At 32.4% G+C, this 22,669-nt stretch overlaps 1 protein-coding gene across 4 annotated transcripts; it reads right to left on the bottom strand.

Moving 5' to 3' along the window:
• Positions 1 to 258: 258 nt before the first annotated feature.
• On the bottom strand, positions 259 to 21,836 carry LOC138934016 (anoctamin-4). Of its 4 annotated transcripts, XM_070297380.1 has the most exons (15): positions 20,723 to 21,836; positions 19,477 to 19,786; positions 17,895 to 18,042; positions 15,983 to 16,265; positions 15,759 to 15,913; positions 13,799 to 14,044; positions 13,527 to 13,726; positions 13,267 to 13,404; positions 12,915 to 13,132; positions 12,507 to 12,815; positions 12,114 to 12,423; positions 11,429 to 11,634; positions 3,762 to 4,052; positions 3,434 to 3,703; positions 259 to 477 (listed from the first exon to the last, which is right to left on the bottom strand). In XM_070297380.1, the coding sequence occupies exons 1-15, from the start codon at positions 20,759 to 20,761 to the stop codon at positions 475 to 477; spliced, it is 3,126 nt and encodes a 1,041-aa protein (XP_070153481.1). In that variant the 5' UTR covers positions 20,762 to 21,836; the 3' UTR covers positions 259 to 474. The 4 variants fall into 4 exon arrangements, with proteins under 4 accessions (XP_070153481.1, XP_070153482.1, XP_070153479.1 ...); XM_070297381.1 differs by lacking the exon at positions 259 to 477 and having other exon boundaries at positions 3,057 to 3,703; positions 19,477 to 19,781; XM_070297378.1 differs by lacking the exon at positions 259 to 477 and having other exon boundaries at positions 3,058 to 3,703; positions 20,723 to 21,835.
• Between the last annotated feature and the right edge of the window lie 833 nt (positions 21,837 to 22,669).

Below are 22,669 nucleotides of genomic sequence, written 5' to 3'. Positions count from 1 at the left end.
GTAGTATATTTTATCAGACAGTCTCTTTCTGTCTCGAAATTACATTATATAACACATTTACCATCTGACAACATGAATGACTCACTCTTGTTCCGCGTATTATTATTGTCACATTTTTGATATAAAATATTACATATACTTTATAATTGCGTTGAGGATAGTCCAAAAAAAGAGACCAAAACGTACGCTTTTTGTGATTCTGTCTATCACATAGTCAAAATATCAATGTAATTTGATTGTAATAAAACATGCGCACAAATTACCGCGCTGGCTCTTGATTTTATTTTCTTTTATTTTCTTCGTATGATATATTCATAAGAACCTTTATTAGTTAATTTGATTTTTATTTTAACTAAGAATTCATTTTTCGGCATATGTAATAGAAGTTCCATCCCTTTTCCACCGACATATGTAAGTTGTTGACATATTACTTTCCTAGAGGCAGGGCTCCTCCCCCTCACACACGCGTTCGATTTACTACACATAAATAAATGAATCTGCTAAATTACACTTTATTAAATATATGGCATCTGAAAATTACGTATAATTTGTGAAAATTCTTTTGTTAATAACTTTTTAATAAACAACGCTTAAAATCTTTTGAAGGATACTCAAGACAGTGACCTTGACAACATGTGTCAAAAAGTGAAGTATTTTTTCATAAAGTACTTTTTGAGTTATTTTATATTTTAATCTGACATATCTTGATATAAAAAATAAAATATTTTGTAAAATATTCAGTTTTCGATAATTTTACCGTAATACTTTTATGTACAGAATAACGAGACAAATCAATTAGTATAAAAAAATAATTATTTTTAAGAAAATTATTTACAATGTATTTTTTAAAATAATTATTTGTTTTTTTTGGCACTAATTAATTTGTCTCATTATTCTGTACATAAAAATATTACGGTAAGATGATTGAAAACTGAATATTTTATGAAATATTTTATTTTTTATATCAAAATATGTCAAATTAAAATATAAAATGATTCAAAAAGTACTTAATGAAAAAATACTTTATTATAGTGTTTTGGAAAGCTCTCGAGATAAGCTACAAGAATATATAATGAAAAATAGGAGGTTCCATTTAAGAAATTAAAGGTGTCCTTGACTTGACCTTAACAATGCCATCCAAGGTCAAACCAATGACACCATCTTATGTTCCCCTCAAAACCATACAATTTTTATTGAAAACGTTTTTCTCTAAAATGCTTAGTTTTTGAAAGAAAAGGGGTGTACGGGTGATATAGGACACCCTATATATGATAGACATCTATATTAAACTAGATTGCTAATATGTCACCATTGGAATAGGACGGCTTGTATCTTTTATAAGATTTCCAGTGTACGAGAGAAAATGGTCGTCGCCGCTCAATTTTCTTGTTATGAACATCATGTGACATATACCATATACTAATCTTCTATTATTTTTTAAATTGACTAGTTATTGTATATGCTGCTAATTTATTTTTTTATCAGAAACTTTCTGAATAATATTATCCATACAAGCATTGCATTTAACTATTTTGACTAATTGATCGACACATACCGACGCTGTAAGTAAGACTCATGACACGCTTTATACACACTGGATTGCTATCATTTTCTCTCATACAACCGGAAATCTCATGCGACACAAGTCCGAAGATCAAATGAGCAATCTAGTTTAGTATATCTATGATATATCTAGTTTAGTAGACATCTGTGATATATTTTTATTTCTTTAATGAAATTTAGATTTGGGTTTGGTTAGTTTTTAGAGGGGTAGAGGCGCGGAGCCCCTTTTCCTCGCCTACGCATTTACTTAAATATTTATATACAACTAATATAAAATTTATATACAACTAATATACAATTAATACAAAATTAATGGTTCTTTAAATCTCGGAAAAGTTTAGATTATCGCACTTAATACTTGTTCTTATCGTACAATTTAATTGTTAATAAATTTTGATAAACAATATGGATATTACTTAGGATCGTGACCCTGACAACATATGTCAAGGTCATTGGAGGTGCCTCCCTTAAACGGGAGTTTTACTATTTTTAGAAAAAAATATGGTATTATATAAAATAAAAAAAATATATTGAAACATTTCATAGTAACTCTTACCTTATTCTTACGTATTAAAAAATGTGTATCGTAATAACTACCCAGGTAGCAAGGCGTCATCATTATAACGTCGTTTTTTAGTCACTGGTTACGTCAAATTCACTTTTGAAACGACGTAAAAATGACGTTAACATGACGGTTCTAAGTCACAGACCGTTGACGTCATATCTATGACGATATAAAATGACGACATTTCTCTAATATAAGATAACGTATAAAATTGGTGAACCTTTGACTTCTCAAAATTTACCGTTTTTTCAATAGTACAAATCCATCGAATTTTTAACTCTTTATTAAATAGAATAATAAACATAGAATTATTATAAAATATATTAATGGAATTACAAATGTAATAAACATGATTTATATAAATACATATATATATATATATATATATATATATATATATATATATATATATAAACGGATGATTTTAACTTTTTCGGATATTTATCTATTCAATTTTTAAACTATTGATTGGTCTAATATCTGAATTCCCTATATCGGGATTGCATCAGAAATTAAATTGATAGGAATAATTACATTTTTAATCTTCTGCTAGTTGTTCTTTGCAAGCTTTATATAATTCTCATGACTGAAACTCAAATACGATATAGGGCGCATCGCGCGTCGTATAGCAGTAAATAAAGGAATTAGCAACTGAAGTATAAACTATCTTTTTGTAAAGTTTTGAAATGTTGCGCGCAGTAACATTTTTCATGAAATATTAAATAAATAATAATTTTGGACACAAATAAACATGCACATCAAATTCAATTATTAATATTAAACAATATTTCATAGTTTTGTAATATAATAATACCGTATTTTCAATGGTTTTAAACAGAAAATCATGTAAACTTTGTAAGTATCATAAAATATACATATTTATTATTTTCCTTATATAAATATATTAATTTTAATATTGACGTATTTACAAAATTAGTTAATTGATCAGTAAATAACCTTCAAAAGACGATTTAATGACGTTATTTCTGTGACGATATTATGTCGTCAAAAATATCACGTCTGTGTCATTATTTAATCGACTGACATCATATGACGAGAAATAATCTTAAAATGACGTTATAATGACGACATCTTGCTATCTGGGTAGAGATGAGAATTGAAAACATGTCAATTTATTATATGGAACTTGAATTATAAACTCTCTGGGAATAAAGAGAATATAGCATATTTGGCTTCATATTTCGTTATTATTTTTACATGTAATCAAATATTATGAATGGAATGTATGTGATAGAGTTAACGTTCCTTTCCTCTTCCCGATTATCACTTTGGTACTTCCCATACCGTGGAGCTATCGCTGCGCCTGCTGTGCTTAACATCACCGTGAACATCTATAACGTCGCTTAGTTTGCTGAATCGTCTAGCCCAGCTTCCTCTACCGATGCTACCAGCTTCTCTCAAAACCGAAATCAAATCATCTTCGTCCTCTTTTCCCTTTATCTCTTTTTCGTACTTTTCTTCTTGTGCGATCAATCGTTCGCGTTGTAGTTGAGTCGCCAGAGAATGCGGTACGGCTGGTATAACGTAGCTCATAATACCAGTAAGTGCGAAAACCTGTCAAAAAAATTGTTTCACTTCGTCAATGAAAGGAACGTATTTATCGCATACTTACAACATGCTCAAAAACAACGACGAAGGCCAAACGTGCGGCGAAGACATGCCAGTATTGCGGACTAAGGCCGTACGGTTCTTCGGGATTATCCGGACCATTTCTATAGCCTCTGTATTGACATGTCTCCGGATGTTCGTCTTCCACGTCGCTCTTCATATCCTCGCGATAATGGGAAGTTTTGAATTCTGATAAAGAGCTATCAATATAACCCATTAGATCTTCAGTGGGAGAGTAAACAAATGCGTACACACTTCGTGGAATGAAATCAGAGGTATACGCGATAACAAAAGCCTAAAAAATATATTTATATATATATATATGTTTAATGAATCATTATATGTATATTGTATAGAGGATACATATATGTATAATTTTGTATGATCATATATGTATAATAATATCCAAAATTTGGCGCGATATAATATTATTTTATATAATTATATTTGGCCAGATCTGTTTTCACATATAATCAGATCTAGACGAATATGATTATATAAAGATGAAATCATATTTCTTTAAATTTCGGACATTACTATATGCATAGTGTATCCTAAAAAGTGGAAAGTATTGCAATACTTCAGGGGGGATTCAGAACACAAAAATAAGAGAAAAAATTCATATAAACATATATCCGATATGACCTTGTTTTCAGATTGTAGCTTGTTTTACTTTCCAACAGAGTTAAGATAGCATAGTTGGATATCGGTTTGTTGTTTATATACAAGATTTAAAGGACTTAAAGGTCTTGTTAATTTGTAAACATAAACGTATATTATTTGTGTTGTAAGTGATACGGTTACTATGGTTTGATCAAACAATAATGGCAGACGTACATATTATGGATTAGATCACGGTAATGCAGTCAGAGCTAGACTTTTGTATGCAGAAACGTAATTATCTTAATTCTGTTGAAAAATAAAACAAGCTATAATTTGAAAACGCGATCATATCGGATATATGTTTATATGAATTTTTTCTCTTCTTTTTGTGTCCCGAATCTCTCATTGCAATACTTCCCATTTTTTAGGATACACCCTGTATACAACCAGATCAAATCGTGTCAAATTTCAGATTTAATTATATAGGGTATCCTAGACTACCCGTACACCCCTTTTCTTTCAAAAACTAAGCATTTTAGAGAAAAATGTTTTGAACAAAAATTGTATGGTTTTGAGGGGAACATAAGATAGTGTCATTAGTTTGACCTAGGATGACATCGTTAAGGTCAAGTCAAGGATACCTTTAATTTCCTTAATGGACCCCCCCCTCTTTATAGCTTATGTCGAGAATTTTCCAAAACGCTATAATAAAGTATTTTTTTATTAAGTACTTTTTGAGTTATTTTGTATTTTAATCTGACATATTTTGACATAAAAAATTAAATATCTTGTAAAATATTTAGTTTTCGATAATCTTACCGTAATACTTTTATGTACAGAATAATGAGATAAATCAATTAGTATAAAAAATAATTGTTTTTAAGAAAATTATTAACAATGTATTTTTTTAAACAATTATTTGTTTTTTTTGCAGTAATTGATTTATCTCATTATCCTGTACATAAAAGTATTACGGTAAGATTATTGAAAACTGAATATTTTATGAAATATTTTATTTTTTATATCAAAATATTTCAAATTAAAATATAAAATAATTCAAAAAGTACTTAATGAAAAAATACTTTATTATAATGTTTTGGAAAGCTCTTGAAGTAAGCTATAAGAATATGCAATAAAAAATAGGGGGTTCTATTTAAGAAATTAAAGGTGTCCTTGACTTGACTTTAACGATGCCATCCAAGGTCAAACCAATGACACCATCTTATGTTCTCATCAAAACCATACAATTTTAGAAAAGTTTTTTTCTAAAACGCTTAGTTTTTGAAAGAAAAGGGGTGTACGGGTGGACCAAGACACTCTGTATATGGCCAGATTATATATTACGCCAAATTCCGAATTTAATAATATTTCTAATAATATGTTCAAAAGAGTTTCAGAGAACATCCAGAGAATATTTTACATAACTTAACAAATTTAACGTCTTTTGAACATGCGTGCTGTTAGGAATATGATCTTATATAATTATACAAATCTATTTTTTCTCGGGATGTGTTATAAAATTATTACCAAATTATAACCAATTATAAATAACCAACTTAATAGTATGTTTCGATTATTTTATTAGAAAACATAGTATGTTTTGATTACTTTACTAGAAAACATGAATAAAATTGGAATATAATTATAAATTTTATTTAAGAAGAAATTGGACGGATCAGTTATGTCAAAAGTTAATAAATCCAATATTTCGAGTTTCATGAATTTAACCTTGCGTACAAAATACTTTTAGCCGTTTAAAATATAAATATAATAATTAATTTGTAAGCAAAAAAAAGCCTTATTCTATAAAATATAATTTAATTTAAAAATCGTTATTGTTATCTTATATGAAACTTTTTTATAGTGACTGTAAAACAAAAATTTTATAGTAATTGTATATAAAACTTTATAAAAATAAAAATTTTAATTCTACAAGGCAATTCTTTACCTAAATTTAAATTAATTATTAATTTAAAATTTTTAAAGGCTGAAGTGCTTTATGCTACGCCCAATTTATGAATTGAATCTCGAAATGTATTAGATTTATTAACTTTTAATGCAGCTAATTTGTCCAGTTCCTTCTTAAAATGATGACAAATAGATATAAATAATGAATGAAATAATGGAATAACGCTCTCTATAAATAGACGGAATAATAGATTATATATTTTATCCAAAATAATGCCAATTAAATATAAAAAGCAAATGGAAAATATAAACATAAATGTAAACATAAATATAAACATAAATATAAATGTAAATGTAAACATAAATATAAATGGAATGTAAATGTAGATGTAAATGTAGATGTAGATGTAGATGTAGATGTAGATGTAGATGTAAATGTAGATGTAGATGTAAATGTAGATGTAGATGTAAATGTAGATGTAAATGGAATGTAGATGTAGATGTAAATGTAGATGTAGATGTAGATGTAAATGTAAAGATAGATGTAAAGGTAGATGTAAAGGTAGATGTAAACGTGGACGTGGACGTGGACGTGGACGTGGACGTGGACGTGGACGTGGACGTGGACGTGGACGTGGACGTGGACGTGGACGTGGACGTGGACGTGGACGTGGACGTGGACGTGGACGTGGACGTGGACGTGGACGTGGACGTGGACGTGGACGTGGACGTGGACGTGGACGTGGACGTGGACGTGGACGTGGACGTGGACGTGGACGTGGACGTGGACGTGGACGTGGACGTGGACGTGGACGTGGACGTGGACGTGGACGTGGACGTGGACGTGGACGTGGACGTGGACGTGGACGTGGACGTGGACGTGGACGTGGACGTGGACGTGGACGTGGACGTGGACGTGGACGTGGACGTGGACGTGGACGTGGACGTGGACGTGGACGTGGACGTGGACGTGGACGTGGACGTGGACGTGGACGTGGACGTGGACGTGGACGTGGACGTGGACGTGGACGTGGACGTGGACGTGGACGTGGACGTGGACGTGGACGTGGACGTGGACGTGGACGTGGACGTGGACGTGGACGTGGACGTGGACGTGGACGTGGACGTGGACGTGGACGTGGACGTGGACGTGGACGTGGACGTGGACGTGGACGTGGACGTGGACGTGGACGTGGACGTGGACGTGGACGTGGACGTGGACGTGGACGTGGACGTGGACGTGGACGTGGACGTGGACGTGGACGTGGACGTGGACGTGGACGTGGACGTGGACGTGGACGTGGACGTGGACGTGGACGTGGACGTGGACGTGGACGTGGACGTGGACGTGGACGTGGACGTGGACGTGGACGTGGACGTGGACGTGGACGTGGACGTGGACGTGGACGTGGACGTGGACGTGGACGTGGACGTGGACGTGGACGTGGACGTGGACGTGGACGTGGACGTGGACGTGGACGTGGACGTGGACGTGGACGTGGACGTGGACGTGGACGTGGACGTGGACGTGGACGTGGACGTGGACGTGGACGTGGACGTGGACGTGGACGTGGACGTGGACGTGGACGTGGACGTGGACGTCAAATTCTTGTACCCGAAAAACTCGTATTTTCGAGTATAGAGGTGATATGCTGGCCGTATTTCGAAACATCTAATTATGATAAAATAATTCTCGTGTAGTTTTGGGCATGTACATTGCTTTTCCTAAGATTTCTGATGAAGAAAATAATTAGAAAATTTTTTAAACAATTGTTTTACCCGAAAACCTCGTATTTTCGAATAAAGAGGTGATATGCTGGTCGTATTTCAAAAGTTCTGATTATTATAAAATAATTCTCGTGTAGCTCTGAGCATATACATTGTTTTTCCAAAGAGTTCTAATAATAAAAACAATTAAAATTTTTTTTGAACAATAATTTTCTCCGACAAAAGTTTATCTCATCCTTTGTGTAACCCGGAACTAACGACGTGGAAGTGACGAGATTACCTAACCCAGTGCATGCCACGATCTGCACATTTCGGCCGATTTCCGAGAGTCAACGCCTATCGCCCCCCCCCCCTTGCGTCTTGAGATCCTCAACTAGCAACCGTAACCAAGCGCGCGGCGCTCTGCCTCAGGTACGGTGCATCTGTACCGCGAAGCGGTTCCGTACCCCCTTACTGCCAAATATTAATGTTTTAAACGCGATCTCTTTAGAATTTTTTTAAATAATTAATTCAAGAACAAAGTTTCAATACTCGATTATTAATTACATTTACGATATAATAATTATAAAATATTATTAAATTATATTCGATAGATTAAATTTGTTAAATGTGTCGCGCGCGGAAACTCTTTCCGATATTTAAATTAATAAATAATTGTAAATTTAAAGTTTTATAAAAGACGCTTTTATTAAAAGCACGAAATACTTATGAACGATATTATTTAAGTTATAGACTGTTGGATATCCCCAGTATATGATGTCATTATATAAATTAGAATAACGTAATATTTTTAGAATTATTATATTGTAAATGTAATTAATAATCGAGTATTGAAACTTTATTCTTGAATTAATTATTTTAAAAAATTCTAAAAAGATTGCGTTTAAAACATTGATATTTGGCAGTAAGGGAGTACGGAACGGCTTCGCGGTATAGATGCACCGTATCTGAGGCAGAGCGCCGCGCGCTTGGTTACGGTTGCTAGTTGAGGATCTCAAGACGCAAGGGGGGCGCGATAGGCGTTGACTCTCGGAAATCGGCCGAAATGTGCAGATTGTGGCATGCACTGACCTAACCTAACCTTTTTTTGGTTTTAGGTTTTTTTCCCCAATATATTTTGTATGTATTCAGAACTAAAAAACATCTCAAATAATTTAAATTAGTAAAAGCTAATAATATGGAATAATATATATATATCTATTATATAAGAATATTATAATAATAATATTATAATAGTAATTAGAATAATAATAACAAAATATATTTAAATTTAAGTTTCTTTCTAATTAGAGTTTCTTTCTTTTTATATGTAATATAAAAGAAATATTAGAATTTAATGTCTAATTATAAAAATAAAATTGTTTTTCAAATATATAATATGATAATATAAATCATAAATATATCTTTTATGCAAAACGTTCTTTTCTTATGTAAATTAAAAATAAAAAGATAATGAAAAAATAAACAAGAAAATAAATGTTGAGATCAAATAACTTAAAATAACTTTTGAAAAGAATAAATTTTCTAATTATTTCCTTCATCAAAACTTTTTGGAAAAGCAATGTATATCCTCAGAACTACACGAAAACTATTTTATAATAATCATAACTCTCGAAATACAGCCAGCATATCACCTTTATACTCGAAAATACGAGTTTATCGGGTAAAATAATTGTTTAAAAAATTTTTTAATTATTTTCTTCATCAGAACTCTTTGGAAAAACAATGTACATGTGCAGAACTACATGAGAACTATTTTATAATAATTAGAACTTTTGAAATACGGCCAGCATGTCGCGTCTATACTCGAAAATACGAGGTTTTCGGGTAAAACAATTGTTTAAAAAATTTTCTAATTATTTCTTTCATCAACTCTTTGGAAAAGCAATGCACATGCCCAAAACTATACGAGAACTATTTTATCATAATTAGATGTTTCGAAATACGGCCAGCATATCACCTCTATACTCGAAAATACGAGTTTTTCGGGTACAATAATTGTTTAAAAAATTTTCTAATTATTTCCTTCATCAGAACTCTTTGAAAAAGCAATGTATATGTCCAGAACTACACGAGAACTATTTCATAATAATCAGAACTCTTGAAATACGGCCAGCATATTATCTCTATACTCGAAAATCCGAGTTTGGCGGGTAAAATAATTGTTTAAAAAATTTTCTAATTATTTCCTTCATCAGAACTCTTAGGAAAAACTATGTACATGTCCAGAACTATTTTATCATAATTAGAACTCTTGAAATACGGCCAGCATATCACCTCTAGACTCGAAAATACAAATTTTGGGGTAAAAAATTGTTTTATTTTATTTTAATGAATATTTTTTACTTTTAGAAGGCAGAAATCTTCTTAGAACTCATATAGAACTATAAATCTTTTAAATTTGAACAATTATTGATAAAGAAAATGTCGTAGGACAAAATAATATGCTGCGTGAAGTTGGCACATCAGTTTGTCCTGAGGCATTTTCGTTGGTTTAATCGCTAGAACTATGTGTTTAAACTCACTGAACTATGTACCACACCGGAACGCCCACCACTACTACTGCGGCCACTAAAGGATAGCTGCAGCTTTTCAGAGCTGTCTCTTTTTACCGTGAACTATCATGACTGAAAACATCGTCCTGCCACTCAATCATATCAAATCACACGCGCTCTTTGATACCACGCAAATATTTATTACTTTGCTAGATGGTTGAAAACGTTAAGAAGCAAAGAATTAAAATAAATATGAAAAATGGTAAAGTGTATCTTAAAAAACTGCACATCAAGCTATGATAATGGTTTTAGAACAGATAATATATCTGATCACGTGGTCGACGTAGTTAGATAGACAAGAACAGATCTGAGAAGTAACAACTCTTGCAATCCCATATTTCTGGCCGCCAATCAGCAGAGCCGTGCGCGTTCCAGTATGGTATATAGTTTAGTGTTTAAACTGTCAAGAACTCTAGAACTATTGAAAATAAAGCCAGAACTCTTAATTATTTATGATCTTTTATGAAATGATATGCTAGCTTCACACACACATATAAATATAAATAAATAATGGAATAAATTATAAATTTAGTTTAAAATAATGATAAATCAATATAAATAATGGATTATAAATTTTATCTAGAATAACAAAAGTAGATAAGAAATAGGAATGGATATAAATGATGGAAAATAATTATAAATTTTGTTCAAAATGATGGTAAGTAAATAATGGATAAAATAATAAACTATAATGGATGGAATAATAAGCTATAAATTTTGTTTAAAATGATGGCAAATGAATAAAACGCACACACACACACACACATAAACACACAAATCGCACACGGAGAAACGCGATGTGTATGTATATTTTGCAATTTCGATGCAATTTGCGATTTGCTTTTTTGTATGGAATTCTAGGAATTTCTATATGTACATTTGATACGACTGCCACATAAGTAACACCCCTGAGAATGCCGAACCAGGCGCCAATATCCTCTACTCGCTCGGCCAACGGTCGTCGGGCCTCCTTCACCATTTTATATGCATCCAGTCTTATCTCGGCGATATTATTTAATAAAGCGAATAGCGGTGCCAACGGAAATGCCGCTACGAACAACGTTACAAATCCGTACTGCAAAACTATAAACAGACATCGCAGAAAGAAAAATTAAATATTCGCAAAAAAATATTTCTCCATAAAGTATACATAGCATATATAAAGTGTTCCAAAACAATCAAATGTTCTTTTGATAGAAAGTTTTTTAATCATTTTTTCCTAAACTTTTTCCTTTGAGAATCAATTTTTCCTTAGCAAAAAGAGAAATTATTTTTTTTGCAAATCTTAAATTTCTTCTATCATGTATTTTTATTATATCGTAATTAAGCTTTAAGGATTTTACTTGAAAATAATTAAAAAACATAGTTTTGTAAACTTTTTGATTCCACAAAACTCAATTTGTGAAAAAAAAAATGTTTTTTTCTTGATCATTTATCGAAGTTATTGATGATTTTTGGAAAAATTATCTTCAAATAGAAGAAAATTCCGAAGAATTTGCTATTAAAAGGATATTCGGTAGTTTTAGGATTCCTTGTGTGCATGCAAGAATAATTATACTCACTCATTTCTAAATATTCATCGAACAAAGCTAGTCTTCCCGGATCTTGAAGCTGATAATCTTTCTCCCAACATGTATACCTTCTATCGTGATTCTTTGTCGCCGCCACTTGTGTTCTCTTGCGCCACCAGTTCCACAATTTCGGCGATAGAATCTCCACAAAATTATTGAAGCATTGCTTACCGACCATTATGATTGCAAGTTGAATACAGACCTCTGAGAGGCAACCAGCGGGATCGCATACATCTGTTTTGATGCGATAAAATTCCGAGGATCTTGCGTCCGCGTCACCAGGATGAACGAAAAATCTTCCCTGAAAATTAAGATCAATGGATATAAGTTTTAAGATGTTTTCAGTACATGTATCATCTATTATTGTACTTCTATATATTTTACTTTAAAAAAAGCGATGTAAATCAAGGAAGAATAAAAATTGACGAATTCGAATAGAAAAATTTTGAACGTATAGCTGGCTTCATATTCCGTTTGCGTTCTTGGATTCTCCAGATTGACCATCCATCCTGCCAATCGATGATATATCCGTGTGAGTATCATTATTATCACCAGATTAATGAGGGCGGCGGTCATGGAAGTGAATATCTTTGCGTGTCTCTTTAAGAAAGAACCACCGCCGCCGTAAAAAACGGCGACCAGCGAAATGCGATACACGATTGTCCCCAAGACCGCCCCGAGGACCACGCATATCTATATGTAAATGTAAAAGGGAAAGGGAATAGTGTAAAATTATACAATAATACTGTAAAACGCGCGAAAAACGCGCGGAGATACGTGTGATATAATTACCATGAAAAATACCATCGAGCCTGTGGCCAAACATCGTATGGCTTTAGACCATGCGGGTAAATATGGTTCTCTTTCCTTTGTTACGGGATTTATACGGAACGTTTTAACGGATGCCTCGAATTCGGGCCTGGGCTCTTCGTCGTAATCGGCATTTTGGAGATCCCACTCCCAAACAATCACGGCTTGTCGTCGTTTCCAAAGCTCGAGAAACGTAGTAGCTGCGTTACGTCAGATTATCGAAGAAAGATATATATATATATACATACATATATTAAAATACTAATGTTAAAACACAAACACGCTGAATGCTAGAATGGAGAAGAAAGTATTTTTTTCTTTCTTTGAGTCTTACCCCAGAAAGACATAAAAATGGCGAAGAAAACAGTCGCAGGATTATCGAATAGATAAGTCAATTTCGAAAATATACAGGAATCGCCGAGTTTCTGATAGGTACAAACTTTATCACAAAGAGGACACAGAGTGATATTTCCTAAAAAGTTGCAATTACATAAAATTACAAATATTAGTTAAAACGTTAAAATAAAGATGGAGTACGATTTCTTTTTCGATCATGCGAAATTCGAGGCAAATGCGATATGCAAAGAAATTTACCAGCTATATTAAAATCGCAAATCTCCTTGCTGGGTACATTATCCTTTCCCTCCATGCTCCCAAGACCATAAAAGAAGCACAAAAGTCCGACCATTGCCGGCGCATATAAACATTTCGTATAAAATCCTAGCCACGCAAAGTAAAGAGCAACTTTCTCGCCGAAATATCGCCGTATTAACCATAACGGTTGTTTCTTATACCTGAGAGCATATGAAAAAACATAATTAATCTTAATGCAATGTCAAATACTTTAAAACTTGTATATATAGTACCATTGCGAGGGTCTTGCCCATATCAAATACAATAGATATCTATCGAGAATTTCTCCATTCCCCATAGGTTTATTGTAAGGACCCTCATGCAATGAAAAGCAATCGAGATACGTTCCATCCGCTAGAAGTCTGCGAATACCAGATTTCTCGTGGTTCTCATCATATCTTGTTCGTAACAATATTTGCATCACTATTAATGATCTTTGAGCAGGCGTATAAGCATTATCTCTTTCCTTTACGATAAACCTTCAAAATTATATTAAATTCAACAGTAAAGTTTTATAACGATAACATTCTATTTCGCACGGTTTTTATAAAGGGTGCCCCAAAACCATCGGATGTCATTTGAATATTTACTTTGGCCAATTTGAAGATGATCTTTCTTCAGCAAGAATGTCGAGGGAAATGATCATTTCTTGCAAGCTTTCAGTCTTTGCCGTTATAATGATCTTGAAAATTGTAATACAGGGTAAGTTATTTTAATCAATACACGCAAATATCTCAAAACTTGTAAGTTTTAGAAGGAAACTTTTTAGACAAAAGTTGTTTGATTCTGAGGGAAAAAGGAGATAGGAATATTAGTTATACCTTAAATGGCATTGTTAAGGTCATATAAAGGTCACATTGAATTTTTTTAAATAGAAACCTCTATTTTTTATTACATATTCTTATAGCCCTTGTCAAAACCTTTTTAAAACTCTATAATAAAGTATGTTTTCATTAAGTACTTTTTGAGTTATTTTATATCTTAATCTAACATATTTTGATATAAAAAATAAAATATCTCATAAATCATTTAGTTTTCCATAATCTTACCGTAATACTTTTATGTACAGAATAATGAGACAAATCAATTGGTATAAAAAAATTGTTTTTAAGAAAAAGTATATAATTATTGACAATATATTTTTTTTAACAATTATTTGTTTGTTTTTACACTGATTTATCTCATTAGTCTGTACATAAAAATATTACAGTAAGATTATCGAAAACTAAATATTTTACGAGATATTTTATTTTTTATATCAAAATATGTTAGATTAAGATATAAAATAACTAAAAAAGAAGGGGAAAGAGATATATATATATATATATATATATATATATAGAGAGAGAGAGAGAGAGAGAGAGAGAGAGAGAGAGAGAGAGAGGAAGAGAGGAAAAGAAAGAAGGAGAGAGAAAGAGGGGGAGAGAGGGAGAGAAGGAGGGAGAAAGGGGGAGGGGAAGAGAGAAAGTTTCAGAAATAGGTGGCCAAACTTTAAGAGTATATTCTATTCACTATGAGGATGAAAAAAAGTCATATAAACGTAGGTCCGGAAACACTTCCTTTTCAAGTTATAAACATTTTTTATTTACATCGGACAATGTCTCGCATCATCATGTTTCATGAATTATTGATTGGAAATGATCCATCATTTGACCTGCACGTTCTCCCGATTTAAATCCTTTGGATTTTTATTTATGAGGACATCTTATTAAGACTTTTATTTATGATATTCTTGTCGCTACTGTAAAAATACTCCGAAATCGTATTATAGCTTCGTATGACAAATAGGGAAATTTTGAACGTCTTCGACAATCCATGCGACATTGATGCGAGATATACATTAATGCGGAAGGAAATCATTTCCAGTAATTTCTGTAATGAAATTCTGTTATGTTTTGACAGTTTCAAATGTTCTTAAAGTCTGTTACAAATAAAAAATGTTTATAACTTGGAAAGGTAGCGTTTCCGCACCCATGTTTATATGACTTTTTTTATCTTCATAATGAGTAGAATATGCTCTTAAAGTTTGACTACGTATTTCTGAAACACTCATATACATATTTTATATATATATATAATTCTATTTAAATAAACTAAGAGGAAAAACTGTCTTCGCAAATTGGCCAAAGAATCTGTTATTAAAAAAACATGGTTTTTTGGAACACCTTATATATATATATATATGTATATTACTTCTCTTCAAGATCGCCGGAATCTATATAGTCATAAAAGTACGGTTCCTCAGGATACTTTGTCGTGTCCCAAGTATGTATTTTACGTATCCATTGGATCCATCGTCTCCATCTCTTCAAGAACTTTGATGTTTCTTTGGCACCGTCTGTACCCTGCTTTCAATTCGGATATCACATTTATAATATAAAATACAATACGAGTGACTAGCTTTAAAAAAAACGTACCCAAGTCTTCATAGGGATGGTCTTGAATCTTTTTGTGGGTAGTTTCAGACTCATTACTTCCGCATATTGCACCTTTATTTTCCAAGGTATATGTAATTTTAGGAAATATGTTTTTCCATCAAATGAATTCTCCTTCGGCTCCAGCTCCAGTTGCAAACCCTCTTTTAAAAGATTCTGTTGAAAGACCCGCCTCTGTTCTCTCCGACGAGCTTCTATTTCAGTCATGACTCCTTCGTTTTCTTCCTGGTAGACCAATACCATATCGATTCTTCGATGGCCGTCGCTAAAAATTATCATATTGAATCAAGTAATAGCGCCAAATAATTATATCAATACATGTATTGATTATAACTATTTATAAACAAATTTTATACACTAAAATTTTTGGTAAATATGCATATTAGAGAATTCACACTCAATGACCTTGATCTTGACGAAATATGTGAAGGTTATAATCCTGAGTAACATTGAAGAAGTTTTAACCATCGCTCGTTGTTTATTATAAAGTTTAAAAAAAAATTCATGATTCTTCATATCAGAGAAGTTCAGATTATCGGATTTATTACTCGTTTTTATCGTACAATTTATTTGTTAATAACTTTTTAATAAACTTTTTAATTAACGAGCAACGACTGAAACTTCTTGGGTGTTATTTAAAATCATAATCTTGACATATGTTGTCAAGATCATTGAAAGTGAGTTCCTTAATATGCACATTTACCAAATTTTTTTTTAATGTATCGATGTTCTTGAAGAAGTTAAATATTAAAATAAAAATTAAAATAAAAATAAGAATATTAAAATAAAAATTTATATTTTCAAATATTTATTAGAGACTACTCTCTATTATATTGTATCACAATTTTGATAGTATGATTTCAAACTTTTCTTTTAAGCAAATAGCTTTAAAAAAATTAAACCGAACGCAGATCAAAGTTTGAGAAATTAATCCTTAAAACCGACATACTCAATGAAAACTGATAGAAACATAGTGAAAATATAGAAAAACACAGTGCAATAAATTCTTGAATTATATAAATTTCTCTTGCTCTTGTACAATAAAATTGTATATTTTTTTATTTATAAAAGTAAAATTACTTTTACGGACATTTTTTTTATTTTTCGAAACTAAAATTTTTAATGCAAGACATTTTCGTGCGCGTGTATCCGAGGCATATTTATTAAAAGAAAAAAAACACACTGTACAAAAAGATAAATACAGTCTACATCAACAAATAGTATATATTTAGAAATCCCTACAAACATTTAGAATAATATAATTATTACAAAAAATATATTTATTGCTATTTATAGATTATGTAATTTATCAGGAAAAAGACAGAAGAAAATTTTGGCAAAACTGCAAAAACTTTATAAAAGCCGATTTAATACAAACAAGTAACAAATGCACAAATCATAGATTTCTGATGAGTAAATTAATTAAACACTAACCAAGTTTATATAAATTCTGATATCAGTATTTAATTGTTGAAAAATATAAATATGACAGTTTAGAAACAGAAAAAAAGGAAACGTATACTAGGCTTTGATAGTTTTCCTGTAAGAAATCGTTTCAAGAAAAAACGACTTAATTTAATAATAATCCTTTTTCTCGCGCGCGTATATGTTTTTGCGTTAAGAATATCTAAAAATAAATGAGACTCGGAAATAAATGATTTTCTATATTCTCTACACTCGTGTTATTCGCTTATAAGGGGTTCACGTAACAATAGAAAAATAATAAGACAATTGCTAACATTCCGCAGAATCGTATTAAGCTTGTCATAACAGAAAGAAAAATAATTGAAGATGTCTCTGTATGTCCATCTATATATGCACCTATACACTCAAGTGCTTCATGAAGAAAATCTAAAATAACTCGTGACATATATATGTGGCCGCAACTACTCACCGAAAATAAAGTGTCTCGGAATCGATTCCTGTTTCCGTTTCCTTCGCCGGCAATGAATTCCCGGTGGTTTCGGCAAAATCCAGCGAGACTGGCGTATCCGGTAACGAGGAGTTGACTTCCGGGGTAGCGGGTGCCGTGAGTTTAGGACCTTGCCCAATTTAAACAAAATTACCATAATCATATGCACGGTTTTTTTCAAGTTGATTTAATTATTACCGCCTTTTTTATTACGTTAATAGTGTCGTATATTTAGGAAACTACTACAAAGGTATTCATGTATTCTCTCAATCGTTCAATCCAACGTGTATTTTTTAACACAGACATTGTAGGATCTTTTTTATTTTTAGTTTTTTATTTCAATTTTTAATTTCTCTACTTTTATTATATACTAAATTGTTGCTCCTCAATAAACTTTATATCAATTGAAAACTTAACACAATCTAATATACATTTTTTGTTTTATATAATATATGTATACGTGTCTATATACAGCATGGCGAAAATAAAACAGGCATATTTTTTGGCAAAATTTTTAGGGTGACATTAACCCTCCTTTTAGGATTGAAGTGAACGGAAATAGCCAATTAACATGTTCCCCTTGCAATAAAATTGACCTGTTCGAGCGTTTTTCGAACAAATGAAGTTAAATGCCAAAAACAATCTTGTTTCGTTTTTGGTAAGCCACTCTGTATGCATAAGTATATAATGTGTGTGTATAATAAAAGGCTTCGATAATAATAGTTTCTATAAAAAAATATTAACGTTTGAAATCAACAAATTTGGAAAAATATAAATTTATTTTTGTGATTCTGCAACTTTCTCTCTATATAATATATGAATAAAAATGCCAATTTTATTTATATATTATACAATGATTGATACTTATAAATATCGAGTGCGGATGATTAGAACCTATTGCATTGATGGTAAATTTTCTATAGAGTATATTATTTTTCATTCGTATAATCTAAAAAAATATGAATAAACATGTTTGTGAGAGACAATTAATATATATTGTAAAAACCTCTTTTTCAAAATTAGTGCTTCTTATTTTGAAATTGTTAAGTATTTGTAAGTACGAAACATACTTTTGCAAAAAAGTGCAAAAAAATGAGGAATTGAAGCGTTTATATAGAATATTCTCTTATAACATCGTGAGCCAAGTCTTAAACGTTGCATTATTAATATCCGATATTCGTGACACGCTGACATTCGTACGCATATTGATCGTGGTTTACTGACATAGCTTTATTGCTATTATAGACGTTAGTTTCCATTTCCACGAGTTTCCTCTAGTTTTTTTATTCTTTTTATATACGTGTAGATCGTATCGCGTTACGTCCAGCAAATTCCGTTATTAAAACGCGAGACAAATGAAAATCTAAAATTAGTAGAGGCTAAAATTAATTTGCATTATGTAAGGCGTGAAATTTTAGAAAAAACGCGAGGATTGCCGAAAAATGTTGATAACCGGTATGCTATACCAAGCGTATACTCGCGTTGATCTTATACGAGGGACCTTGAAATAAGGTTCCGTCTGAATATACGAGCGTTTTATTTTTTCATCGAATTTAATTCTCACCGAAGGCATCCTGCGTGATCAGAGTCGTTCCGGACGGATGGATCACACTGGCTCTCGACAATTTTCTCTTGATACTTGCCGGCGTTCCTCCGTTTTTGTCGAGCTCGTAAACGATTTCCCTATTCGAATAGACGGAGCAGTTATATTCCGGCGATTTTGACCCATTTTTCGTAGATGTTGACTTTGCTGAAGACGTACGAGAAGTGGTATTTCCCGAACCGCTTGATTTTTCGTCGTTGAACTGATGCTCGACTGGGCTATTATCATCTGGATGAAGAAAGGTGCCCCAGCTACTGGGCCTTCGGCTGTGCTGAAATTATTTAGACGCTTATAGCTTTTAGCGGTAATCACGTTATCCTGTTCATATTCTCGTTTGTAATAAAAAAATCATCGCAATAAATCATCTCCTGAGTTTGTATTTTATAATTGCATCGACGATATTGTTAGTAAAAGACAGAAATAAGTTTGCCATAAACAAAATACTCGGATGAAGTATATCTTAAGTCGATTAAGCAATCGTATTTATCGAAAATGAAGTTTTTTGGGAGAGATTTATTACACTGAATAAATATTATAGCTTGTACTCGATAATATATATAAAAATTTAAGATATTTAAAAGCATCTTTTTTCTTATAATTTTCTTAATAAGTGAGAGATATCATGATATAAGCTATTTAGATATATCATTAACATATGTGTTTCTTAAATGCTTTGCATTATTCTTTATTTTTTTTATGTTCGCGCTTTACATTTTTAATTTATTTTAGACGCATATATATACATACATACCTGTATACATACATATATATATATGTACATATATTTGTGTGCGCGTGTGTGTGTGCGCGCGCGCGTGTGTGTGTGTGGATATGTATACACATAATTTTTATTGTAAGACATTATTTTAGAGACGCTTGCAATAATCTGATAAAGAAAAAGATAAAAATTTATTGGTTTCTCGCAAGCTACAATTTATAATAAGTAACTACAATAGATTCTTTCGTTGTAAAGAATACAAGGCATACTTTGAGAGTTTTTAAAATAAAATGATATGATTTCCTTTTTATAATATTGCATGTGTGCGTGTTTGTAATATACTTATATACATATACATATATATATATATATATATATATATATATATATATATATATGTATATATGTATATGGAACATTAAACGATAACTCACTATGAGAAATATTCTCACATGCGCGGGATGCAAAACCAACTTTTGTTAAGTATACCTGGCTGTCATCGTCTACTTGCAACTTGTTATCATCCATGTTGGTCGCTTCGAGTCCCTTTCAAGATACGCAAAGGCAGATCGGAAGACTTTTGATGGACAGTGTTCGAAGTATTGCCATATCGGATAACATCTTTTTCTTCCCTTTTCAGGAACAACGACTTTTCGAGGCGATTGTTCGAACGATTACTCCATTAATTTGCACGCGATACAATCGAGAAGAATACTTTGTTTCTTAAGTAGATCATCCCGAGATGAGATCTGATATTTTTGCTAGGTCGTCACCAGAATATCTGACTAGCCGCCGCCAGAACGCTTTGGGTGAGCTTTCACAATCGCGTCTGATAGTTGATCGCAAGGAACCGAATCGATCAGTATCGATAGCTCAGGATAGTTGCGGCGATAGCCTTGCGTCGGTTGGATAATCGTTTAATTATGAATGGGTCATGATTCAACCTCGCTCAAAGAAATATGATCGGTCAGGGCCATATATTCCCGGGATGCGAAAAGGCATGATCGGCCACTGGGCCTTCGGCTATGGTTATGTTTATGGGGGTACGAGAGAAGAACCGAAGATTTCGAAGGAGCGTTGCCAATTTAATCGCCACGAATATGTTCTCATGCAGTGGAACATAATGTTGGATCTCTAGTGCCTTTTAATTCCGCATATGTTGAATCTCGCTGATTTCTCGGATTCACGTTAGATTGACCGGACGTAGATTGATCATTTACACTATCCGCGATTAATTCGTACTTTTACTGTCATTTCTTTAGTTTGGGTTTATTTAATATTTTTAAGTAATATTTTCGGACATTTATTAAAATTTAAGAAAAGAACGTTTGCCATATCTTCCTTAAATCGTTGCCAATCGACGAGAAGAATCCAAAATCCAAGTAAAGCGATCAAAGTAGTTAGAACGCCGAAGTAGTTAGTTGTGACTTTTATCGTGTCGGACTGCGTTGGAGAACACGTCTGTATGAACGAATTGTTCTCGATTGAACTGATACCGTTCTTCCGCGACGGTAGTGTGACATATACTGGCTAATGGATAGCGAAACAATACTTATATATCACGCACATATATCGTCTCATCAATGTCTCTTATTTATGGGCTTGTACACATTTCGCGAGGTTGTGCGTGTGTATGTGTGCGTATGTGTGTGCATTACTTTTGCCGGAGGTAAAGATTTCGCCCCTTTCCTCGCGCGGGGGTGAAAGCAGCCAAGCGGCGGAATGTCGAGGCTTTTGAAATTGCTATGGTTACCAGATGGACACAACATATGTTACATACGTCATGTTAAACGCATTACCGGTTTTTCTTTTGAGCTTGAACTTGAAGAATGTCGGCGGATATAAACGCGCATGATCTACGCAAGCTTCTTCACCACGCGTTGACAAGCCATTGACAAGCCAAGCTAAAGCTGAAAACACGCTTATTACATGAGATTATCTTTTTATTGAAACAATTATGGCACTTTGATGAAACAATTGTAGTATTGGTTTCGGCATCGAGTTTATTTGGATAAAATTATGTTACTTCCTCGATATGATTATCATATATTATTTTTTACTGATGCTAATTAACAGAATATATACAAGTAGGGGGAGGATCTTATTAAATCTGTCATTTGTACATATATAAAGAATTTTGCTGAGATGCATTCTATGAGCAAATGCAATTATCTTTGAGAATACGAAAGAGTTTTAGACAATAAAGTATCTCAATATACAACTATTACAAATATAACATAAACATATATTTTATATTTAATTGTGATTATGATTTGATATATAATTTCGGAGAAGATGTAAACTATCTGTTAATATAATAAATTATAAAAAATAGAAAAAACTATATCTCGAATGGTACTTTATCACACATCTATCTACAACATCAATTTAATAAGAAGAGGATAATTCATAAACGTCAATTCCACTAAGAATGTA

Source organism: Polyergus mexicanus, unplaced genomic scaffold (assembly GCF_030449975.1).
Source record: "Polyergus mexicanus isolate NDT 795.1 unplaced genomic scaffold, iyPolMexi1.0 SCAF_6, whole genome shotgun sequence".
Classification (NCBI taxonomy): Eukaryota; Metazoa; Arthropoda; class Insecta; order Hymenoptera; family Formicidae; genus Polyergus; species Polyergus mexicanus.
Note: the sequence above shows the minus strand (reverse complement) of the source record. Positions and strands in the feature narration are given on the sequence as shown.

Coding starts and splice junctions, on each gene's coding strand:
- LOC138934016 (XM_070297378.1), bottom strand. CDS start 20,761: ATGGATGATAACAAGTTGCAAGTAGACGATGACAGCCAG. Junction 19,787..20,722: donor AAGTAGACGATGACAGCCAG/GTATACTTAACA, acceptor AAATAATTTCAG/CACAGCCGAAGGCCCAGTAG. Junction 15,914..15,982: donor CCATCCCTATGAAGACTTGG/GTACGTTTTTTT, acceptor CCGAATTGAAAG/CAGGGTACAGACGGTGCCAA.